Genomic DNA, 24,217 nt, shown 5'->3' on the forward strand with positions numbered 1-24,217 from the left:
ACAAATATATATTTGACCCAAATACATATTTGCACAGGTACACATTTGTTTAAAATTACATGTACCCATCACATATCACATGAGGTATACTCTGATCAAACTCTGCTCTTCCTGGAGGCTTGCATTCAAAAATGGCAACATATTTTCGATTTTAGTGGGCTATGCAACATTGGTTTGTCATTAAAATGTATACAAATCTGCGCAAGGCATGTATGCATTTATATAAGGAAGTGTCAGATTTTTAACATGCATACATTTGGAGTGAAACCCTATTTTCCGCTAGCAACCCCCCAGATCATACCACCAGGTCCTAAAACTTCTTAAAATGTGGGCAGAAAAATGACAAGAATTATGGTATCATTTAGATAATTTTGACAAGTCCGCACCATGAGTTATACATCTTTCTTAAAATCATATTCTGGCCAACAGGGGTGTGTCTTCCCAGGTCACATGGTGTAGAAACCAGTTTATCCAGTTTCTGCCAAGCTCAGAGACCCTGCCCCTCCCAGCTTCTGCCAAGAGGAAGCTATTTTACGCCCCCCCCCCCAATAAACCATCTGCCTGGGCCCTGGAAGGCCCATTGTTCAAGAGGAAGCCCTTTATGACCTCCCCCCAATAAACCCTCTCCCTGGGTCCTTTGTTTAGTCTCTAGCAGTCCCTTGGTAATTCAATCAGAGAGGGGTAACCTCCCCTCAGAATGCAGCCAGGCCTGAGAACTGCTGTGGATCCAGTTTCACTCCAATTGGGGGGGAAGTTGTCAGGCAGAATCCAGTTCCTTAAGCCAGGCCCCAGCTAATGTCACTTTTAGTTACCCAGTTTTCTGCATTCAAATAAAACTAACAATTTTTACACATGCAGCTAGAATGCTGATTCTAAGTTCAAAACTATGACATTTTAACAGTGACAAACTATGTGGCAGTCACAAGTCTGTCCCTCAGTTTATTTACACATTTCGATTTTTGGTAATTTTAAATCCAGTTTCAGTTTAAGCCCCTGCAGAGCTCAGCCAGTCTTGTTATAAACCTTCAAGTCACTTCAGAATATAACTTTACATTGTATCCACCTCTCAGAAAGTCTTTCTTTGGCCTGCTTTGGGTTCATTTATTCAGTTTTACACAAATGTCTGGTGTTGTTTTAAAACGCCGGCTTTCTGATAGTGGTGAGCACCAGTATTGCAGCCATTTTTGGGATCTGCCTTGGATTCAAGCATTTCAAACAAGAGATATTACATGGAAGTATATTCTCCAGGTTCAACACATGGCACTGGTGTTTTTCCTTTGGCACCCATTCCACTCATGCTCGCACTGGAGGGTGGCAGGTTAGGCAACCATTTTGGTGTGCGCAAACTGCGTGGTTCTCCTGGATTCGGGCGCACATGTGGGCTTTTTGGCCATCTTTGATTTTCTAAGCCCACAGCACCAAATGTTACAGCATGATAGCTCAAACGTGGGTAAGGACACCCAACAGGACAATGCATAGGCTGCAGTGATGGCTGTGAGGAGCGCAGCAATGAGGATAAAGGTGTGTTGGCCGATGTGTGCAGTATGTGAGACCTTGGGCAGCATGATGGGAGTGGACTGTCGGAGTGACAATTTCTATTCCTACATGGGAGTTTGGAGAACTAGGATAGTCACTGTGGAAAATGCTAGGTGTTTAGCAGATTAGAGAACTAGCTCCGGGAGGCCGAGAGGGAGCGAAGAGAAGACGTGGGAGATCTGCTATCTTATTGTGGCTGTTGATGTGGGTAAAATTCAGTAATAGCAATCAAGCATCAATTATGCATGAGTAAAGTACTAAGTCAGTATTGCTAATGGCAATAAAATACAACAATGGTGCCTAATAATAAAGTTTGTGTAGTTCAATGCAGGAGGAGCACCCAATGTTAGCAGGCATTGGTGCAGCGTAAATAATGCTATTCCACATGGATAATCTACATTAAAGTAGGAGCAATGCTTAATCGTTATACAGGCAAAGTCAACATGATACAATATCATGTTCGTGAGATGCTGGGGTAGATAAAGCGATAGTGCGCATTAGTGTCTTCTCCGACCAATGTCAACAATGTGGGGAGTGATAGGCGTAGGGAGCGGTTGCTTGTAAGTAGTCGCTGATGTGGGCGTATGAGGGGTTCTTACCTCAGATAGTGACGCACAGCGAATGGGCAGAGTGGAGGGCCCAACGGCCCGTATGGCCATGACAGGCCAAGACAGGAGTGATCCTTTGGAATAGGTCCCTTGGGATGAGGTCTGACTGATGCCTTTCCAGCGAGGGGCAATGGAGGAAGTAGAGAAAATCCTCCAATATGGACGGTACAGCATCAGCTGCAAGGGGTTGCCTCGCAACCGCACTTCTCTTTGACCCTAAAGGCTTGGATGATGCTGGGGTGATGCGGGCGCAGTCGTAGGAGTCAAGAGGTTTTTCCAAGCCGTGGCGGTCAGGGCTCCTGCCCTACCTATGGAGCTACAGCTTCTGCGGCGACGGTGATGGTGAACGGATGCAGTTGTTTCATGGACTTCATTACTCCTGCACAAAACAGCCAGACGTCTCCGATTTTCATCTCCTTCAGAACCTAGAGCGTGTTTTTAGACCAGGAGCTCGCTCAAATGGCACGCCCGCAGCCACGAGGACAGGAAAACCGCACGTGTGCCGTGCTGCTGGACAAAATGGAGTGCTGCCATAGAAGCTTGCCAGATGTCCTCCCTTTCGTCACTACAACCAGGGACAAGGGTCTGCTACACTGCAACAGAAAGGCATCCAGCTGGAACACATTCTTCAGTTCACAGGTACTGTGGGGCTTAGGGTACATCTACCGTTTGCCAATTGTGGTGATTTGTAGCTTGGGGTGTGCTATTTTACCCTTTTTGAGTTTACCTCAAATCACTTTCAATGGCCTTACAGCTTGTGCTTCTTCAAGGTGGCTACTCTTGAGCTTCTGTGATTTTTCTAATTGAACTACTGACTTTTCTAAAACATTTTCTAAGAAGAGCATCAGAACTTTGAACAAGCCCATTGACTTTGGCTTTCCTGGCTCCCTAAAGGCCCCCTTCTAAACCTATTGGCTTTGGCAGTGCTTGTTCCCTTGCAGGTTTTAATTGTTGAATTATATTATTGCTGGGATAAAAGAATGCCTACATCCTTCTGGGGGAATTTAACTGCTTTTCAAAATACAAAGTATGTTCTGATCTAACTAGAACGTTTCCCTCCTTATAGCTCAATATTGCAATGATGATCACGAATACGCGTTACTGTCCTCAAATGGCGCCACTCAATGTGCTGGAATATGTATAAGATATGGAAAGTTATTAGCCTGCTTTATTGCTCTTGTTAAAATTGAATCCTAACTTTGGGATTAATGTTACTATTAATTGCTGCTTTTTAAAGATTGTCTAATTATCTGTGTGTGTCTTTATATATGTATTGATACGATTAGTGCATCATTTCTCTCGTACACTTGATGCGACATTGGGACAATGCCTGATGTCATACATACGACTCTTTTACTGTTGTTCCAACATGACGGAGGTGGGGGGGTGGAGCTTAACAGTGACGTATTTGTCTGCTACTCTACAACCACAATACCCTTCTGCTTTTTAAAAACTTCCACCCACGTAGCCTTAGCTTTTTTACCTTACGGTCAATATGTCAGGCTTAGACAAAACTACAACTCACTTGAGGATTTCTACTCCGATGCTGCAATTTTGGATGACCGACTGACTACTTACCAGGGAGATGTTAAAATTTTTTTAAAAATGCAGGGGCGAGGCGCGCACTCCCATTTCTAGCCAATCAATTACCTGAACAGATGTCCAAAAACAATCAGAGTGTTAAATCCCAATCACAGGGTTGATTCTCTTTTTAGCACTGCTGTGCTCCTCCAAGTGCCCAACATTTTTTCACAGGGTTAAATCCCAATTTGCTGCCCAATAGTTCACAGGGTTGAATCCCTTCTAGAAATGTTGTACTCCTCCAAGCGCTTTCGTATCTGCAATACTCATCAGGGAGGCTGAGTTGCTATTCAGTTCAGGTGTAACCAATATAAACTGCTTTTTTGAATACTTACCAGGGAGTACCCAGAACAACTGATCAAACAGGCTAAACAATTTTTGAATCACGTACGGGTATCACCACAGCAGGCCGCATGACATGTATGTTCACGTACTGCCCAAATACTCTGGATTTCAAAAAAGTTGTAACAAAATATTGGCCTCTTGTTCCATTAAGTTTGCGTGTTCCAAATAATCCCCATGTTCGACCTTAAGAGAGCCAAAAATCCACAGGACTTCTTGCTACATGCGCAACTATAAAGACAAAAAGAAATGTGGAATTTAAGGCCTCTAACAGTTTATATAGTTACTAAGATCTTGTTCGTCATTCCCCTTTCTGCACGGTCCAGCCTAATTGTTTGTCGAGAGGAAGGCATTTTCATTCATTCTACGTGCCGAAACGGTTCTATACGTCGACCCTAATGTGCAACAGAATGACCTGTGTCTTGTGCAACTTTTTTAAAAACGTTATTTAAAACTTAGGCAGACATGTTACATTGTGCCATAGACGACCACTTTTACGATCACAAATAAGCACAACAATCAGTAGTAGCTGTCCATCCTCAGCAACATAGGTCCATACACATTGAGCATAAACATAAATAGCACAAACCGCTCACCACTTGTGATATCTTCTCAACCTGCCATGGTTCGTGTGAGGTAGTCCTGGAAAGGCCCCCAAATGCCTTTTGGTCTACATATAGGCACCACCGTTGCAAAATACCCCTCCTCCCTCTCATTAGCATACACCAATTCATTTAGTCATTCTGCACATGTGGGTGCTCCTTTAGATTTCCAGTATTTCAATATGCATTTCTTGGCAATTATACAGCTCACATTAAACAATCTATGGACAAATACGGAGACCTTACCAATATCACCCAGGAGGTACTTGTGAGGAAAGAGCACGGGAACTATCTGTACCATATTGTGCATGACTTCCGCCACCTCCATCCAAAACATGCTGTCAGCGGGCATTCACGGAATATGTGAAATGTGCCCACTCCAGCTCTCCTACACTTCAGGCATGTGTCACTGACATTCTAGAAATGTGCTCTGGTGTGTAATGTAACTGGTTCAATATCTGAAATTGGATCAGTTTAACCCTGACATTTAGTGAGAGGTTCCGTGTCGGTAGACTCCATCTACTCCATTGGTCATCCTGTATCTCAGTGGCCAGATCTCGCTCCCATTTCTTCCGTACCTTGCTCAATGATTGCTGTTTAGTCTGACTCAGTCTATATAACCTTTAGACCAGCATCCTGGCATTCCCACTCAACACCACTGCCTCAAAACACTTGTGTCCGGTGGGAACGATGGTCATCTATGGCAGACCGCAGCACCCATCCTAAAGTATTGTTGTGCCTTAATGGGGCTGATACCCAACTTCACCACAAACTCCTCAAGCGTCACAAACCTCCCACCTGGAAGTTAACCAAGTAAAACCATCTGTCGCTCAACATCCCAGGACCAATGACCGTCGGTGTCATACGTAGAGGGAGGCCCAGGCAATTCCACAGTGCACCGCTCCACTATACAGAGCCACTGTGCCCAATCTCTTACATAGCCCAGACCATGCATTCACTGTCGTGCAGACTGGGTCATACGTACAAGAATTAGTGTGCCGATCATTAAAGATGATTGATCTCAAATCGGTTGGCGTTGCACTTTAGCACTCCAGCGCTCAGTGTACCGGCCTCGGAGCTGGTGAATACCAGTGATCTGCGTAGTGTGCTTGCGCAACAATATAATACAATTCAAAGTCGCATCCCGCCAGAACCCCCTTCATATAGGGTTCTGCCAAGCCCTCCCAACTCAACGGGACAATCCCACACTACTAATAGCTTCACGGGCGAGTGGTCAGAGAGCGTCCTTGGGTGGATCTTATAATCCTGCACTCTCAGCACCCACCCCGTCGACACCAACCAATAGTCCTGGACTGCACATCATGAACTGATGAGTACAATGTGTAGTCTGCTACCCCCTGATTTTGGTTCCTCCAGAAGTCAACCAGACCCATTTGGGATAAAATCTGTTGGATCATACGTGCAGCCCCAGACAGTCCTCTATGTATAATTTGTGAATGGCCCAGGACCGTATTAAAGTCCCCTCCCCACACAATCGGGACAGCAGCCACCCCTCTTAATGATCTTGGATATATCGACACAGAATTTGGGGCTGTCAACATTTGGGCCATATGTATTGACTAATCCCACCCTTGTGCCCGACAGCTATCCTCACACTATCACATACGCCCCTGTGGATCTATGCAGCTTTTACCCACTTGAAAAGAGTGATCGATGCACGAAGGTGAGCACTCCCCTCACCTGTGATGAATACTTGGTATAATATTGCTGTTGGCCCCACTTAGGTGCAAACCTTTTAATCAATGGCCCCTGCGCGCGAGTTTCCTGAAGCATCACAATCTCAGGTCAGTGGTGGTGTAAGTAGGCCAGGACCCTCTGTGTCTTAGCAGGGTTATTTTGGCCACAGACATCAGACATTTCCACAATATCAGTGTTATAGTCTCATCCATGTAATGCTATCGGGCACGTAAATGATGCACATCATGCCACACCAGCCCAGATGTCATTACATTGTCTTACTCGTCCAGCAACATGTCTGCCAACTTTTGAAACGTAACCCCACCCCTTGCCAATCCCTCCCCCATAACCCCAACCAACATTAGTCCCACCACAATCCAATCCTCATCTCCCCCAACCTGATGATGCTTCCCTTTGCAACTGTGTAAATCTCCTGGGGTGCGTTGCGAGCTGCGGTGTCATATGTAGGGTGGCTGTTCGCCCCGGCCAAGCACTCAGTCTTCTCTGTGCACTGATGTCCAATATTAGTTAGAATTCGGTCATACTGAACGGCAATATTTCCATCACTCTCCTCTGATCTCCGGTGCAACAGCCGCCACCGGGCCAGGACTTCTATTGCAGAGGTCCCTCAGTGGCAAAGGAATAGATGCTTCAATGTAGGAAGTGGCATCAGCCAGAGTCTCAAAAATGTGCCCGGCTGCCATACTGTATCCGTAATTTAGTAGGAAACATGAGGGCATACAGGATTTGTCAGGCTCACAGCAGTCGTTTGACTGTGTCGTACGATCTCTGCAGCGCCTGTACCCCAGCCATGAAGTCAGGATAAATGTGAATGTTGCTGGCCTCATATCGGAGCGTACCCTGTGCACTTGTCAATTTCAAGACCTAATCTCTGTCTCTATAGTTAAGCAGTTTAGCTATGATGGTACGTGGGGAGCACCTAGCTTCGGGAGAGGTGCCAGGGCGCGGTGTACTTGCTCCACCAAGAACTGCACAGAGATCCGGTCTGCTCCAAACAGCTGTTTCAAGAGGTCCTCAACAAATGGCTCTGTGAACCCCTTGCTGCCTTCTCCGGCACCCCCACTATTTGCACATTATTGCGACAAGAGCGCGATTCAAGGTCATCACATTGAACCACAACTGCTGCCAGCTCGGTCTCCAGCCCATTGATGGCCCGGCGGTGCTGTCCCACCCTGTCTTCCACCTCGCCTATTCTTGTCTCCACCTCTGTGATACATCTGCTCTCTTTATCCAGTTTAGACTTCAGGGAGCTATTGTTTGCCACTATGTCATCCAGTTTGACGCTCACTGACATATTGCCAGTAAATGCATAGCTGCCATCAAATTATCTTCCCGGGAGCCCTCCATCGGGGCACAGCGGGCACCGTCCCCCTCACTCTTCTGTCCTAGGTGGCCTCGCAGGGGTACTTGTGTACGCATCCATGGGTCCTTTCTTCTTTCCTGCCCTTTCATCATCCTGCAACAATAAGCACTGTACCCTTCGCTCGGGTCGTTCCACCTGTGTGCCAGCCCTGATAATGCACCGTAGTCAGAGGAATTGCCAATTATGCCACACCCCCTGTACAGTCCAGCACCAAGGGTCAGTTAGGGCAGGGCAGGGCACAGGCACCACTTACACATCTCCAATTGAACTTCCCCGCTTAGCTTCTGAAGGATGAGCAACAGCTGGCTTAGGAGTCCTAGTGCAGGGGCCACACAGAAAGGAGAACAGAGAAGTCCTCAGCAGGGTGGCAGAAGTAATGCCCACCAGCCAGCACGGCCCGTTGAGCTCTGCACCAAATACTGTTTTTTTTTCTCCGACTGAACACCCAGCACCAACCCAACCTTATTCCTTCCAAGTGCAGAGGACTGGACATCTGTGGCTTCATGCCCCCATTGCAGGAGCAATGTAAGCAAAATATCAATTCAGATCCAGCTGAGCTGATCATGCAAAGTCTAAAGCACCCCTCATCTCGCCACTCCTCACAATGGGGCTTTGCATCACGGTCCTGTGCCGTAGCAGGTGCCTCACTTATGTCCAGGTCGTTGTCCACCGCTGTCGCCAGGCACCGGGTCCACTCGCATGGGGTATACACTGCCCAGGGACTCACCACAGTCCGTGGTATGTCGCTCATCCAGTTCCGATCCGCCCATGCCAGAGGCCCTGCGCTGTGGCAGGAAAGCGAGCCTGGAATACAGCAAGCAGCAGGAAAGGCCACAGCAGGGTAGAGTCCGGGAATCTGAGATGGCACAGCGCTGCACCACTGAATGTGCTCAGCTCCCCTCAGCCGTAATGTCCACGCCTCCAAGGCTGTAGCGTGGGCCAAGCCCTACGGCCCAATGACCGCCTCAGTCGCCCTCTGGCCAGCCGCACATGGGGTCACGTGCCACCTGTTAGTCACAGCCGCGCCTCTTCTCCATGATTTCACTTGTAGGTGATCAAAGCTCCAGAATTGCTTGGTCTTAGCCACCGACAGCAGTACACCCTGCTCAATAATGCCACACTGCCCAAACTCTAAGTCGGCACACAGAAGGGTTTTTCGGCTTCAGGATTCTGCCTGGGTCGGAGCAACGAGCCACCATCTTGGCTGCAGCTCAGCAGCACCCCCCTCTGACACCCCTGTCTTGTGGAACTCTTCAAGTACAATTTAATTACCTACTTATTACATAAAGCGGATTCCAACTTGTAAAAAATACAGATCTACATCCAGACAGAATAAGTACAAAATAATTGCTTTGTAATGAACTATAAATTAGGTCAGTTAATTAAGTTGATTTTTACCGTGCCCCTGAATCACTGCGATATTAGGTCAATGTACAGGGAGTTTAACAATTGCTCCCACTTTACAAACTGCTTTTTAGAAGAAGATATTCTAAAGTTAGTGTTTGACAGAATCCTCAAGTCCAGGAACTGATGAAATTACCTTGATTATACCATTTTGATTATTAATTCTTTGATGTGGTTGTACACAAATTGGTGAGTTTTCTGTTAACTGGTTGTTTTGTAGAATCTCGATTTGAAGGTTTGCTATGTATTTCTATACTACACTACAAGAGTTCTATATTTAAAAATAATGTAGACATGTGTTGTCTGCTTTGTGGAATTGTTAATTGATGTCCACCATGAGCTTTTATGTAATTGTTTTATGAGCTTAACATTTCAAAATAATGAAAAACTAAATATGACTAATGTATTTTCTTAATACATGAAATTGAATTCAATAGCTGCACAATTTTGGAACTCCTTACCACCATCCCTTAGGGAAGACCTTCCCTACCCACAATTCAGATCCAATACCATCCGCTGGATCAAGGAACATGATACCTAATGCTAAGACATCTAATCGCCTCCACTGCCGCGCCTATTGTAAATTGTCTATAAATTGTATATTGTATTGTATACTTGTATATCCTATCACCTCTATGCTTAGATACATCCTCAACTTTTGTAAACTATGTATATTCATCTATAATTTGTACTTTGACATATTGGACCATAATGCTTGATGCTTCCAACACTGTAACCCAGTTGGATTAATTTGATGCGTGCTCTGTAACTTAAGCTGTACACCCCTCTTGTTGCTTGCGCCCTGCTACCCATGGGTTAGGTGCGCTTTACAAATAATAAAAACAAACAAATAGCAATCACTAACACAAGATAAGTATCACCAACTATAATATTGGATTTTTCTGGTTGCTTTTAACTTCACATTTACTGTGACTTACTAGCATTGTTCTTGTTCACCATATATGCTATATGACTATGGTCACACGAAGGGACAACCTTATGTAAGATATTGATGTCCCATTCCTTCCTTGAGTAGGGTGTGCCCTCCCTTGGTTAGACATAACCAATCTCCTGTCAAGCAAGCATTGGCAAAGCCAATCGTTTTAGCATTTGAAGATTATTGAATTTTTACATTTAGCATGTAGGGAAGGAATAAAAGATGACAGCATGGGAGGGAATTGAAGGGCAGCAGGGGGAGAGAAGCACTGTGGGGGGGAATAAGAGATAAATGGCAACATGTTGAAGAGCAAAAAAAATCCAATAGATGAAAGGTAGACCAGCAGCCGTCCACATGAGCATTGTACGACGTTTGAAGGAAGGAGTGACAGCACAAATGGGAGAAATGAGTGACCAAGCAAAGGGAGGGAGAGCAAAGGCACATGGGCGGCTGCTCAACAGCGCAATGGTGGGAGGAGTGACAGAGCTAGATGGGGACATGACGGCACAAGGGAGAGTGACAGCCCATGGGGAGGAGGAGTGATAGCCCATGGGGAGGAGGAGTGACAGCCCATGGGGAGGAGGAGGGACATTGCAAGGGGGAAGGGAAGAGGGAGAGGTGATGGCAAGGGGGAGAGGAGTGACGTGTGATGGCAAGGGGGAGAGGAGTGACATCGCAACGGGGCGGGTGGAAGAAGTGATGGCAAGGGGAGTATTGGTGACAGCGCAAGGGGAGGAGTGACAGAAAAGGGGCATGGGGAGGAGTGGTGGCAAGGGGGAAGTGGGACAGCGCAAGGGAGGGATGGATAATGGAAGGGAGAAAGGAACAATAGCATAAAGGGGAACAAGGGGAAGCTCAAGGGGTGGGGAGGAGGGACAGCTGAAGCAGGAAAGGGGCAAGATTGTTCATGCCTGGCTAACTATCACCCTATCTCCAACTGGTCATCCCCCAACTGACCCGCCACACTGAATCGACTTGCTGCCTCAACGACCTCCAGTCTGGCTTCAGAGCATCCAGGGGCATGGAAACTTCTCTCCTGAACACCCACGAAGACCTGCTCTCAAATCAGGACCCACTCTCCCTCTGTTCTGATCCTCCTTGATCCATCTTCTGCCTTTGACACAGTCAATCATGCCATCCTCATAAATTGGCTCTGTGATGCCCTTGGCATCACAGACTGTGCATTGGCATGGCTGACCAACTTCCTTTTAAACCAACCCTCCCAAGTGCAACTGGGCCCTTTCCTATGCTCCACTTCACTCTCTACGTGTGGCATCCCTCAGGGCTCTATCCTTTTGCCATGGCTGTTCAACATCTAACTTGCCCCTCTGGCCACTTGATCCCTACCTTCTCTCCTCACTTCCAGTGCTATGCTGATGAAACACAGCCATTCTTTAAGCTTCCATCCTCTGCCTCCTCTCCTTCCTCCCTCATACCTGGCTGCCTGGCTGCCATTCAGGCGCGGTGCTCTGCTAATGATCTCTGCCATAATGCCAGTAAAATAGAGATCCTTCTCATTGGGACGCCTGCTTCCTGCCCCCCCCCAACTCTCTGACCACCCTCCTTGGGCCCCCACCACCCTCTTGCGAGGCTAAAACCCTTGGGGTCATCTTTGACTCCTCTCCTTCTCCCCGCATATCACAGACCTTGTCAACAAGTCCAACTTTCAGCTTCACCTCTTAAGAAGCATTCCCACCTTTCCTCACCCCCCCCCACACCCCAAACTCAATGTCTCCAGAGCCTTGGTTCTCTCTCTAGGCTGGACTTCTGCAACAGCCTCCTCCTCAATCTGCCTCTTTCCTCCCTTTGCAACTTATCCAGAATAGGGCTGCACGACTTATCCTTGGCCTCAACCCCAGGGACTGCATCTCTCCAGCCCTAAAATCTCTTCACTGGCTCCCGATGATGGCAAGGATCGCATTCAAGACCCTTTGCATCAACCAAAGGACTGTCTGGGGCCTGGGATATCTCCACGTCCAGCTTTCTTTCCATAAATAGGGAGGTAGTTCCCTCTCCTCGGCAGGAGCCTTCCTCTGGGGTGGCCTCCCTGCAGACTTGTGCCGGATCTTCTTAAGTTCTGGAAACTTCTCAAGACTTTCCTTTTTTCTCCTCCTCCTTCCCTCAACCCCTCCCTTGCTAATGTTCCTCTGCCGTTGACTGTTTCCAGGTACCTTAGGAGTCTTCAGGGGCCAGGCCCTCCTTTGACCAGTCTCCTCCAGCATCCCTAATCAGCACTTGCCTCCAGGCACCCTTCCCGGACTAGCCTAAATCTGGTCCACCGCGTCCACTGCACTTGCCCTCCATGGCTAATCACTGCACTTGCTCAGCCTCCTGAGCCCCCCACTCCTGCATCTCCCCCACCCACCTTCCTAGCCCTTCCCCATACTTCCACCCCCTCTGCACTTCTTTGTCTCTGTACTTGCATGATAAGAATGTCACAAGGCCTAGTACGACCGTTGCTGGCTTATTTTCCTATGTACCCCCCCCTTTTTGTCTTGTGGCGCCTGAAACCCTTGTGTATAGGCGCCATACAAATGTCCAATAAATAAAAATAAATAGCACAAAGGAGAACGAGGGACAGCTCAAGGGGTGGAGGGGCCATACTCTCAAGGGAGGAAGGAGGGACAGCACAAGGGTGGGAAGAGGCACAGTGCAAGGGAGGGAGGAGGGAGAGCGCAAGGGGGAAGGAGCTACAGTGCGAGGGAGGAGGGTCGGTGCAAAGGGGAGAAGGGACAGTACAAGGGGGGGAGGAGCAGCAGCGCAAGTGAGGAGTGACTTATTTTGGTTGTATGTAGAATTGCAGCCTTTTTCATCGTAGTTGTCCTATGTTGTAGTTTTGATTTGATTTCTTACAAGGGCACCTGTATGTTTTTAGTGGTACTGCACCTCTCAAATGAACGTCAACTTACAGATGACCTCAAAAGAAATCACATTGAGATTGTAGTACTGCAGTACCAGTGGCAACATGGGCAAGCCGGAAATCTGTTGGGGGGGGGGGGAGGGGGAGGGTGTGCGTGCGTGTGTGTGTGTGTGTACACGGCAGGGGGTAAATAATGGTGACACAAGGGAGGCGGTCAGGTGGCTGGGAGAATGGGGGTGGTTACTTGCATATTCCGCCCAGGTTCCCGGGCCACCGAATTGGCTGATTGCACACTACCCTAGGTGCGCATTGTACATGTGATTCCATCTTCTTAAAACATGTGGATAGAGCCTAAACCAAATTATACAAAAAGTACTCTGCGTGACAGTACATTTCCATTACAAAATATCAAAGGTTGTACTATAAAGAGAGCGTACGGTAAGTTTAAACCATTCATATATTCCCACTGAAAGACAAAAGGCTGCTTTTGAGCAACTGCGTACGTCCAGCATATCGTTCCCTATGACAAGGGTGGAGCTTGGCATGACAAGGGGTGTTTGGTTATTGTGCAGCCTGTCATGGTGGCTGGAGAATGAATGTTAAAAATGGACCCAACCAACATGGAGAATTCAAAAGGACTTACTGTTACAGTGGGGGGGTTGTTTTTACACCATTATTCCTTCTGATGTGCTATGAGATACTGATGAGGCTCGAATGTATGCAATAAAATGCACTCAGCAACATTGATAGCGAGGACCATTTGCACCATTTCAGCAGGGTCACTTGTACTTTATTGGAACAGAATATAACGGCCTACAATTTCAAGTGTTATGTCTGCGGATGTGTCCCCATCTCGGAAGAAGGTGGGTACACATCTAGTTGAGATTATGCACTGCTTGCTGTTTAGGATGGGTCAATCATTCCCCTAGGAACAGATGATTCCAAAGCCACACGGGGTGACCCTGCCCCTGCGCAGCGCATAACGTGACACGAACGAGCACAGGAAGCATACATATGCACATGTGGAAACCTTGCATGAAAATTGGTGACAGACCAGTGGGAAAACTAAAATGAGTGTCAAGCCTAGTGCAATAACCCACAAATAAATAGCACAGCAACAATTGTTGTCCTGAGTGACGGTGGTATTCATGGTAAATGCAACTGGTACTTAAATAGGCACTCCGATGATACTGTTTATTAGTCAAAATATATTTATTCGGATTGGTTAACTAAAAAACAATTACAGATTAAAAGAATCATAAATATTTAAAGCACAGTGCATTAAACAAACAGTAAAACAATCAAGCGCATTTGTTTTCAAAAATAGGACAAGCAGAAAAGTTAATACATTAAATGAAAAATAAGATGAACATCCACACAAAAAACCAATCCTGTCCAATAAAATTGATAAGCGGTTTTTATTGAGCCTCAATATTATTATAGATGCTGGGCTACCTATACGTTATCAGGTTTGAGCAAAACTGTCCTTCCTATAAACCTCATTATTCACAGAAATTGCAGCAAGGACCCCAAACCGGGCGAAAGTTGCCCTATAAAGATACATAAAAGCCAGGCTACACGTCCCTTCTTCCTAGAGGGAGCAACCGCCTTTGAGGCTAGGGAGGTGAGCAAGACACTCACCTCACTGGGACTGACGCCCCTCTAGGGGACAAGGACTCTCATTCCTACAAGGAATTCCCTATGAAGAATACTCTGTCCGCCTAATGGGTGTAGAAGAGACTGATGTTACTTCTGTTTTGCATCCAACAAATACTGACATTGCTTTTATATCATTGGCTCAAGGTATTACTGGCACTACCTTTTGAAGTATGGCAGTGAGGATAAAGAAATGCGGGACCTTGAATGGTGGAGGAAGAATCCTACGCAGAGAGGAGGAGCCAGTGATGGCACAGATGATGGAAATCTGAAGCAGAGAATTGCGATACAGCTAAGAAAGACTTGGATGGAAGGAACGTCTTACCTGGTGGCATGACCACGCTGCAGCCGTCGTGGGTCTGAGACCGGGAAAACGACGAGGCCAGGACCAGCTGGAGGGACAAATCCTCCACTTTGAACGCGAGGACTGCAGAGTCTGCTAAATTGGGCAGAAGAGAATCTGAGGCTTACACAGAGGAGGGTGAACAGCAACATTCCTGCTAGAACCCCAACCCGCTGGAGCACACCCAAAGGCATAGAAGGTAGCAGGGTTGCCTGGGAGGGAGGCAAATGAAAACCAATAAAGAGAAAGAAACTGACAAAGGAGCCCTAGAAACCAGAGTATTGAATCTTGGGAAGAAGCACATGCGCAACCAGAGAGGGTAAGGAAACTTGAAAGAAACAGGGGCCTTGAGAGTAAATGAGAAATAAGGGACATGGCTTCAATCACAAGGAGAAGGGAACCTGGAGGGTTCAATCAACCTGTTCAACATGAAGAACCAATATTGAGAAAGTGGACAAGGTGGAGGAAAAAAGAACGGGAAATATTCCTCCACATAACGAAGCTGAGACATTTGATGTATATAAAGACATACAAAGTTCTCTGAAGAACCTAACAGAAGAACTGAGAACACTTAGTTTTCAGTTCATACAAAAATAGTTCTGAAAATATCTCCTGGGGGAGATCCAAAGGACAATTGGCTGGACATAGCCTAAGCTGAGTGGTTATTGCTTTGGCTTATATTTGTGTTGTTTTTTCCACAGTGGTAGGGCCAGATAGCGATTAGGTTTGGACTGAGAACAACTTTTGATTTTGATGATGGACAAGCACCCTCGGCTTAGTTTTGTAGGTAGGGAAAATCCCCATTAGCAGTAGCGATAGATGGGCATTTGCTTTTTATTTCAATAAACACCCTTGAAATGTCATCCTCAAGTCGGACTCCTTCTTCTGGTTCACCACAACTGCCTAATACCACTCAGTCTTAAGAGGGAATAAGATATTTTTTCTTCTGCACCCTTATTTGCTGCATACAAACAATGTATGAAAATCACAATAAATAACAATGGTACTGTAGCACAATCACGCTATGCCACTCTAACACTTCTTGATAATTATATATACAGTCTTTGCTGCAGTTCATGATCAATAGAAATTAAAACATAGCATAAAAGATTGTCACCAAATACCAGTTTAATTGTGTGAATTCTAGATGCTAAGGCTTACTAGTATAGAAAATTCCACACGTCTAGGATAGATATGTCAGTTAAATTTGAATTAAAGTTAATTCAAGGTTGTCTCAGACTAATGCAAAGTTGTTTCATGTTTTGACCTAAGGGGCCTTTCTCAAAGCAGAGCAGTCATGAACTTATTCTGTTAATCTGTAGATGTTATGCAGTAGTAAGTCATAGTTCTAGTCCTTGTGTCTTCTTGGGTGTGAGCTTGTTCTCTCGTGTGGTGTTTATAGTTTGCTAGAAGAAGAAGAATTTATTTTGTACATTGTAGCCTTTAGGCTTTCTATACATTTACATTACATCTCAATACAAAAGAATAAAAACCACAATCCCATCAATAGAATCAATGAAGTCAAAATCCTTCCCGATACCCCTTTACACATAAAAACAATTCTCCATTCAGTAAAATCTTATTTAAAAACTAGTTTATCAAATTCATATAACTTATAACGCATTATCGCTATTCACATGCCAACCATATAAGATCTAATATTAGCATTGTTCATGTATTTCTAGTGCACCATCATTATTGCAACAGTAATACTATGTCAGCTACCATGTCCCAAAATGTAGTCAAGTGAAATATAGAGCAAACATCATCTCCCTCCAAATCTATATTGTATCACTCTGTGTGCTCATTCCAATTGCTGATGATAGCTTTTTCCGCAAAGAATCCAATGCTTCACAGTCCATCCATAAATGCTTTAGGCTTTCCCTTGATGGTCCCCCACATAATCTGTATTGTCTATTAATCATACTTATGCCCCTGCTAGCATTAAGGGCATACCAAAGGTTAAACTTAATGCACAAATAAGCCACTGTTATGTTATTATAGCGGTATGCTGTTAAATAGACTTTTACTACTAAGGCTATCGTATAATATGCTACATAATCTGCAATAGAGCGCTTTGTAGCTAGGTAGGTCAAAACGTGTTCACTATCAATAGCCAGCAATAACCTTTTACTAGTGAATTATAGTTTTCCTGAATATAGGTTAAAGGGACAATCCCCCTTTATTGGCGATCCAATTTTGTACCTCTAGATGTTTTCTACAAAAGGGCAGCTTTTTGCATTCTGCAGCGTCAATGTTGACAAGCAAACCATTAGTAAGTATTGGAGAGCTTTCCTTGGCATAGGCAATCTTAGAATGCAAGTTTATGCTAGATATGTTGCATGCATTTTCCAAAGAATTCATGTTTGTTTCCAATAGTATTCAAGAAGGGTGGAAAGGGGAAGCTTGAGCAAAGATCGGAGGCTAGAACTTATCAGTAGCATGGTTCTCTGTAATATCAGCCTCATATAACATCAAGGGCCTAATCTTGGCTTTATATAGTTGTATCACACTAATTAAGGAGTAACCAGCCTGTATTGCTGCAAAAATCTTTAGACCAGTCAATGCAGATCTAACCTTTCCTATAAGTGTTCGAAATGGGGCTCCCATGTTAGAGGACTGTCAAAGATTATCCCTAGGTAATCCTACCGCTGCACATGTTCCACCCTCAATGGTCCCTTCCCAAGGTTCACCTGTCAAACTGACTTTGTTGCCCTCGAACTAAACAACATAGTTTTAGCCTTGCTTAGGTTAATCCTCAATCTATTTTTTATCGCAGTAATCAAAGAAGCAATCAAATGTACTCTGTAACCCTCGAGATGTTAAATCAAGCAGCATCAAATCTTCAGAATTCCCAAGCCAGGGTATTCTCGCCATTCCCAGCTTGGGAGTGTTGCATGTTGTTCTCAAGTGCAGATGGCAAATCACTCAGCAATAAGTTAAATAACAGAGTGCCAACATGCACCCATCTTTAACTCCTACATATTTGGCAATGGGATCATTCAATATGCCCTTGTTATCCATTTCCACGCTCACAGAAGTATTGGAGTTCAGAGACATCATCATTCTCAATAGACCCATTGGAATGCCCCAACTGATGGGCTTATCCCACAATTATTCACGTGATACTGTGTGGAATGCTGCTGAGAAGTCCACATATACAGCATATACATTACGCTTGAGCACATGCCAAGAGTACTGTACTAGGTTTGATAAGGTCAGAAGGTTCATGTTCCAGCACATTTTTGGAAGCCAGTTTGAAACCTGGAATAATATTATTAGCAGTACCCCAATTCGTCAATTCAACAAAAAGTACTTTTGACGGCACATCCAACATTGCTAGTAACAGATAGTTTTTTGCGTCCTGCCTCGGGCCCTTCTTATGGACCGACACTATGATGCTCTTAGTCCACGTCAGGGTAAGTCTATTGCTAGTCGAGATGGCACCAAATGATGTATGCATTGGGCCACACCACCACTCAGAACTGGGTTTCAGTAGATTGTTACCAAGGCCATCAGGTCCTGGTGCTCGGGATGTTTTTAGGGACTTAATAATAGGGCAGATGTCTGACTCCATCATATTACATTCCCATTTAACAGCAGATGGATTTGCATTAACTATCTCAGTAGGACATAGACCTATACTAGCACTTAAGTATTTGTCCCAGTCAGATTTGCTGACACTGGAAATCATGAGACTCGGTTGTATAGTAACACGGACCAAGTCCTAAATTACTTTATTGTTTCTATTAATTACAGCTACTGTCAATTTACTCCATCTTTCATGCTGTATTCTCTTCTGATAGCTCTTAAGCCATGAGTGATATTTATGTTTGCAGTCCCTAGTCTTGCTAGCCATTTCCTTATATTTACTACACATCATTGCAATGTTTCTAAATTCTTGATGCGGATCACGTTTAGCCCTTCTTATATTCAAATCAAAGCACCCAGTATAAATGATAACATTTAGTACTTGTCTGCCCTGGAGTAGCTCTAATGCAGTTAACAGCCTTATCAACCATCTCTGGATAACCCAGCTGGCAGCTGACTCGATGAGCAATTGCGATCCATAGATAATTGTATTAGTCTAGATATGGGATTCCACAAGGTAAATTCATTCACAATCCTTAATTTAGCTGCATTACAGGTGATTCAATTACCAGTCGGATTCACGCAGACTCAACAATTGTGTTCCACTGTTGTACTAGGAGTCAAAACATTCAGCGTGACAAAAAGCAGGAAATGGTCACTTTCGTCTCATTGAATTATGCACAAGTCAACGTCTGCTATGGACAGATTAGCCGATAAAAATATGTAGTCTCTGATGCTGGCTGAATTAGTAGTGTCCCAAGTATAATCCGATCTGCATCTTCCATTCAAAATAAATATACATCTGAATCATTAAGACAGGAAGCACATGCTTATCCCTGGTTATTGGTGGTAGTTTGCCTTAGTTCAGCCAGCGGAAAAGCCTCAATCATGTGCATTCAGTGTGGATTTAGTTGATATCTCCAAGTATTATTACATATCCTTCTGATTATTAATTTACCACCAAATTCCTACTATAATACGAATCGTACGGGCTCTAGCCGTGCCGGGTGGATCATAGAGGTTAACAATAAGCCAACGATTAACACCACACAAGATAACAAGAAGTGTTAGAGTGGCATAGCACGATTGTGCTAAAGTACCACTGTAATTTATTGTACTTTTTTGGGAACGTAAAGGCATCGCCACCCTCCACTGACGCACACGCAGCTAAGTTAACCATAATCTACAATACAATGATAGGCGTGGCTAAATGTTACGGTATGGTTATTTGTTAAGCACAAAGTACGCCACACTGGCATCTTGGCTCTAAAAACGCAGGCAGATAAAGGAAAGGACCAAGCTAAAACAGGTAGGTTTTAAGAGAATGCCAAAATAGCCTGTTCTCTGTGGCACGCAGCGTACGGGTAATAGAGTTCCATAGTTGAGCGGCATCCACAGAGAAAACATGACCACCAATGCAAGAGTGTTTGAACCAAGGGACTGGAACCAAGCAGGCATCATCAGAACTAAGAATCCACGTAGGGATATAGGGGTGGGATTTGGCTTGAACATATTCTGCTTCATATTCGTAGAAAGACTGATGTACCAGACAGAGGGATTTAAACTGAACGCGCTTTGTCACGGGAATCCAGTGCAAGTGGTGAAGAGTAGGGGTAATTTGCAATCTCCTAGGCGTAAGCGTAACTGTCTTGCCACACAATTATGCAGGACCTGGAGATAACTGTTATAGTGCCCCCTTATTGTTAATGGCATGAAAAGCAGACACGGGTGTGTTGACACTATACGGACACAGAAGGTCCGAACATAAGGCTCCTTACTGAGTGGCTCGAAACAAAGAAACAATTCACTGGGGTTCATTATTCCAAATTTAATGTCAAAAATGTGGACTGAAAAATTCCACAGCAAAAGTTGAAAATGAAGTACTTCAATATAAGACATGTAATCAAAACGTTATCAAGTTGATTATTTGATTGCTATGACTCTGCCGCATAAATCTCCCTAATCTTACATCTCGTCCCACACAGCAGCCAAAAGTGAACATTGATCAGTATTTATTCAGACAATTATTGAAAACAGTCAGCAAAAAATATTTTTGGAATCGATATTTTGATATGAAGTTGCTCTGCCAAAAAGGATTCACTCTTTCGTAAAGGCCCACAATGTGATATTTCCTACCAGTGTGCAGTTGTTTGCAAAATGATACCATTCCCAGGAAAATAACCGCGGTTTTTGCAGAAATATAGAGTTGCCCTTAAATGTATTTGAAAGTAAAATAAATGTGTTTATTTAGACTCTCTAATATATAAAGAAAGTTGAAGGTTTATTTTACACTTGGAGTCCTCCAAATATTGGTTCGATTAAATAAAAATCCCAGCCTCTCATGTTCTATTGGTTTCACCTAATGTCCAGTCTGTAATTCAGTAGCCTTCACTGGCGACGCTCGTCAGATTCCATGAACTCTTAATGTAAAACTGTGTAAGTAAATTGTCATTGCACTGCAATCCTTTTACGTTGTAGCCTACTGTTTTTCAGGTTTCTATAACAACAGCACCAAAGTAGCTGTGAAGACCTTGAAAGTGGGCTCTATGTCTGCGGAAGCTTTCCTAGAGGAGGCCAACCTCATGAAAACCCTTCAGCATGACAAGCTGGTGAGACTGTATGCTGTGGTCACCAAGGAGGAGCCAATCTATATTGTGACAGAATACATGTCGAAAGGTGAGTGGCTGTATGACTTGCATGTAGAAAATGTTTGGTAGTTTCCTGGGGTGTGCAAACCTCTTCATGAAGCCATTTACACCAAATGTTGTCTTATCTGCTTTGTTTAAAGTGTGCCTTTTGTGTACCTTAACTATGCAGTTTATGATGTATGATTCGGTACTTTCTCAGTACCTATAGTTACTTGCCAGTCAGAGCAGTGGGCAGTAACTACATGTTTAACTCTATCATTCCCTTGGATGTGTCCTCATTTCCATAGAAAAGCATTGAAGTCTCACCAGTGGAAATGATAAGACTTCAAGCTGCTAGTGCAGCCTGAGATCAGTACGCTGCCATAGGACAGACAGATCTATGACATTGCTAGTTGAGTGTATAATTTTACATAATTCTGTGAGGAATCCCCAGATGTTGTCACTTCTCCTCTAGGGAGAGCCCCTCCCCATGAGGCCAAAGAGGTGAAGCTGCTGCTCGATAGTCCCCCTGGAGGTGTATTCAGCGGGTGGATCTCATGGGGTGGGGAGGCCCCCTATGAGATTAGTGACGACCTGGGGAGAACATGGTATCCCCATAGCCCACTGTAGGGGAGGCATGGTATTGCAAGTACGACACTGACACAATGGGTACAATTTGTAAAAACCTTTATTGAAGTTGTTGGGGCTGGAGAAACTCCTACTATGCCCTAAAACTAAGATGGGAGTAGTCTCGACCATTAAGTAATAAACAACGCAGTCCTAGTGGAGTGTGTCAAATCAAAATGGCCAATGCTAACAAAACCTAATGCCTGCCCTATCTCTTGTACATAAAGTGAAAACATAAGAAAATGTATGCAAAAGGAAAAATCAGTGTTTAAATGAATAAATGTGGTTGAACCAGCTCTCCTCCCCACATTAGACCTCACGGAGTAATGATAATGATGTGTTATTTATATAGCGCCTTTATCCAAAGCGCTTTACAGAGCATATCTTTACATACAATAGTAAGTCGTCCCCGTAGGCAGGATGACACGCTCTGGCTCGGCTTCCAATACCACAAAACAGTTCAAAGACTTGGATCGAGGCCCGCCTGGCCTTCCACGTTAAAGTTTCTTTTCCTGACTTCCAAAATAATGTTTAATCAAAAGTTCACAAAGGTCCCCCTCTTTCGGGCTCAGACCTCTCACGATAAAGTTCAACAAAACTTGCAAGGGGGGGTCTTCCTTCCCCAAGCTTGTTATACTTCGGGTCTCCCTCTGTCGAGCTCCGAGATCTTTCGGACGTCAAAGACTTTCGAATGTGCGTGGCTTTGTTTACAGACTACTGCAGGACCACTTCGGCTCAAGGTTCACAATTTAACTTTCACTCTCCCCTTTTCTAGGAGTCAAAATTGTTTTACTTCACTTTTGCTTTTCTTTCACTTTAAACAGTATACTTTTCACAGAGACTTTCAAGTGGACTACTTCCTTTTGCTGGACCACTGTGTTACTTTGTATCGCTGATTTCACAGTTGTCCTCAGTTCAAAGTGCATTCACACGTCTGCCTTTCTTCATCTCACAACACACGCGTGCAGCCTTCACTTGTGATCTAATGTTTCTACATCAAACTTTAACACACACCGGTCTCTCAGGTCGCTTGGCTGTGTGCGTCTTTTGTTTGGTTTTTGCGATTTCCAATTCATGAGTCAAGGTTAGATCCACAGGCTTGGCCTCACCTCCCCAACTCTGCATTTACCCAGGAGGGTCGCTGGCATTCTTGAAACACAATGCATCGCCTGCCAGAGGCAACAACCTCCAGTAGGGAACTCTTGGGGTTTTCTACTTGCGGCCCTCGTCACTTGGACTGTCACTCTGCTCCAGTAGATTTGCCTTCATCCTATAAGCCCTCTCACACTGGTGTTCTGCCTTGCTCATAGTGTCTCTATGTGTTCTGCCTTTTATTTGTGTGAGGACAGATAATTGGTATCAAGCGTATACACTTAGAGTCAAGTGCCTGACTTTGCCTGACCCAGTTAGCGGGTCATGCTGTAAAGACTGGAGGGGGGGGGTCTTTACTTCTGCTCTTTATGGCAGAGGGGAGGCACAGAAGACCCCAGCCAAGATTCTCTATTATTGGTACGCGGTCGAGCAATAAAGGCCTAGCTTCTCAGGAGGTGATGCAGGCTGGTTCTTAAGTACAGTGTATTCCCAAGCCCTCACAAAGGAATGTCCACACACTGTATTAGTTAAAACACAGTCTTTATATAGTTAATATTCAAGGTTATGTACACTATCAGAATAACTCACGTTGTGCTCAGAAAATCAACAATGGTAAATATATACAGTTCTAAAGTGGTACCACAATTATCAGATCTCATTAAAGTGCATCAACTATACTCTGGTCAAATGTCACACAGATCACTCAAAGGAAACCAACAATAGAAATAGGAGGAAAGCAGTTGGTTAGAACAAGTGGCAGAATACTGGCACCAACCCACTAGACACAGCTCTGTGTGAAGATTCCCCCCCCCCCCAACCTGGGCAACCTGTAAAGCAAAGATGTATCACAAGCCCAGTCCATATATTGTTCTATAAGTCTTATTTCCTTCTATAAGGTATCTACCCCCCAGTGTACCTGGTATAGCAGAGTTCTTCGAAGAGGCATCGATGGATCCTTCTCGAGTGACTCCCTTTAAAGCAGGAGCCACAGATCATTGAGAGGCGTCGAAGAAGGAGAACTTGGCCTCGATGAAAAGTTCAAGGGTGCAGAGACCATGGCGTCGATCCAGGCGGTGCTCGTCGGCGACGTCCTGCGAGGATGAGGTGTGCGGGGCACCTCGACGATTGATAGTTCAGGACCGCAAAGAGTTTCTGAAGAACTGTTGCCCGACAAGGGTGTCGAGTCGTCGAAGTCTTTGTGGTCTTTGGGTGGCAGAAAACCCACCGGCGGATTCTCCTCGGGGTGTCAGCATCCACAACTTTCTCTGGCGGGATAAAGTGGTCAACGGTGCGGACAAGGGAGTCCTTCGATTCAACAATCTTAGGCAA

At 44.9% G+C, this 24,217-nt stretch overlaps 1 protein-coding gene across 5 annotated transcripts in view; it reads left to right on the plus strand.

Moving 5' to 3' along the window:
- LYN (LYN proto-oncogene, Src family tyrosine kinase) overlaps positions 1-24,217 on the plus strand; it is a 675,065-nt gene that overhangs the window by 533,142 nt on the left and 117,706 nt on the right. For all 5 annotated transcript variants that reach the window (XM_069621063.1, XM_069621062.1, XM_069621065.1 and 2 more), the window contains one exon: positions 21,036-21,218. In XM_069621063.1, coding sequence (XP_069477164.1) covers positions 21,036-21,218 — 183 coding nt within the window. The remainder of the gene's footprint in view (positions 1-21,035; positions 21,219-24,217) is intronic.

The sequence above is a fragment of the Ambystoma mexicanum genome, chromosome 5q (assembly GCF_040938575.1).
Source record: "Ambystoma mexicanum isolate Mex_15411 chromosome 5q, UKY_AmexF1_1, whole genome shotgun sequence".
NCBI lineage: Eukaryota > Metazoa > Chordata > Amphibia > Caudata > Ambystomatidae > Ambystoma > Ambystoma mexicanum.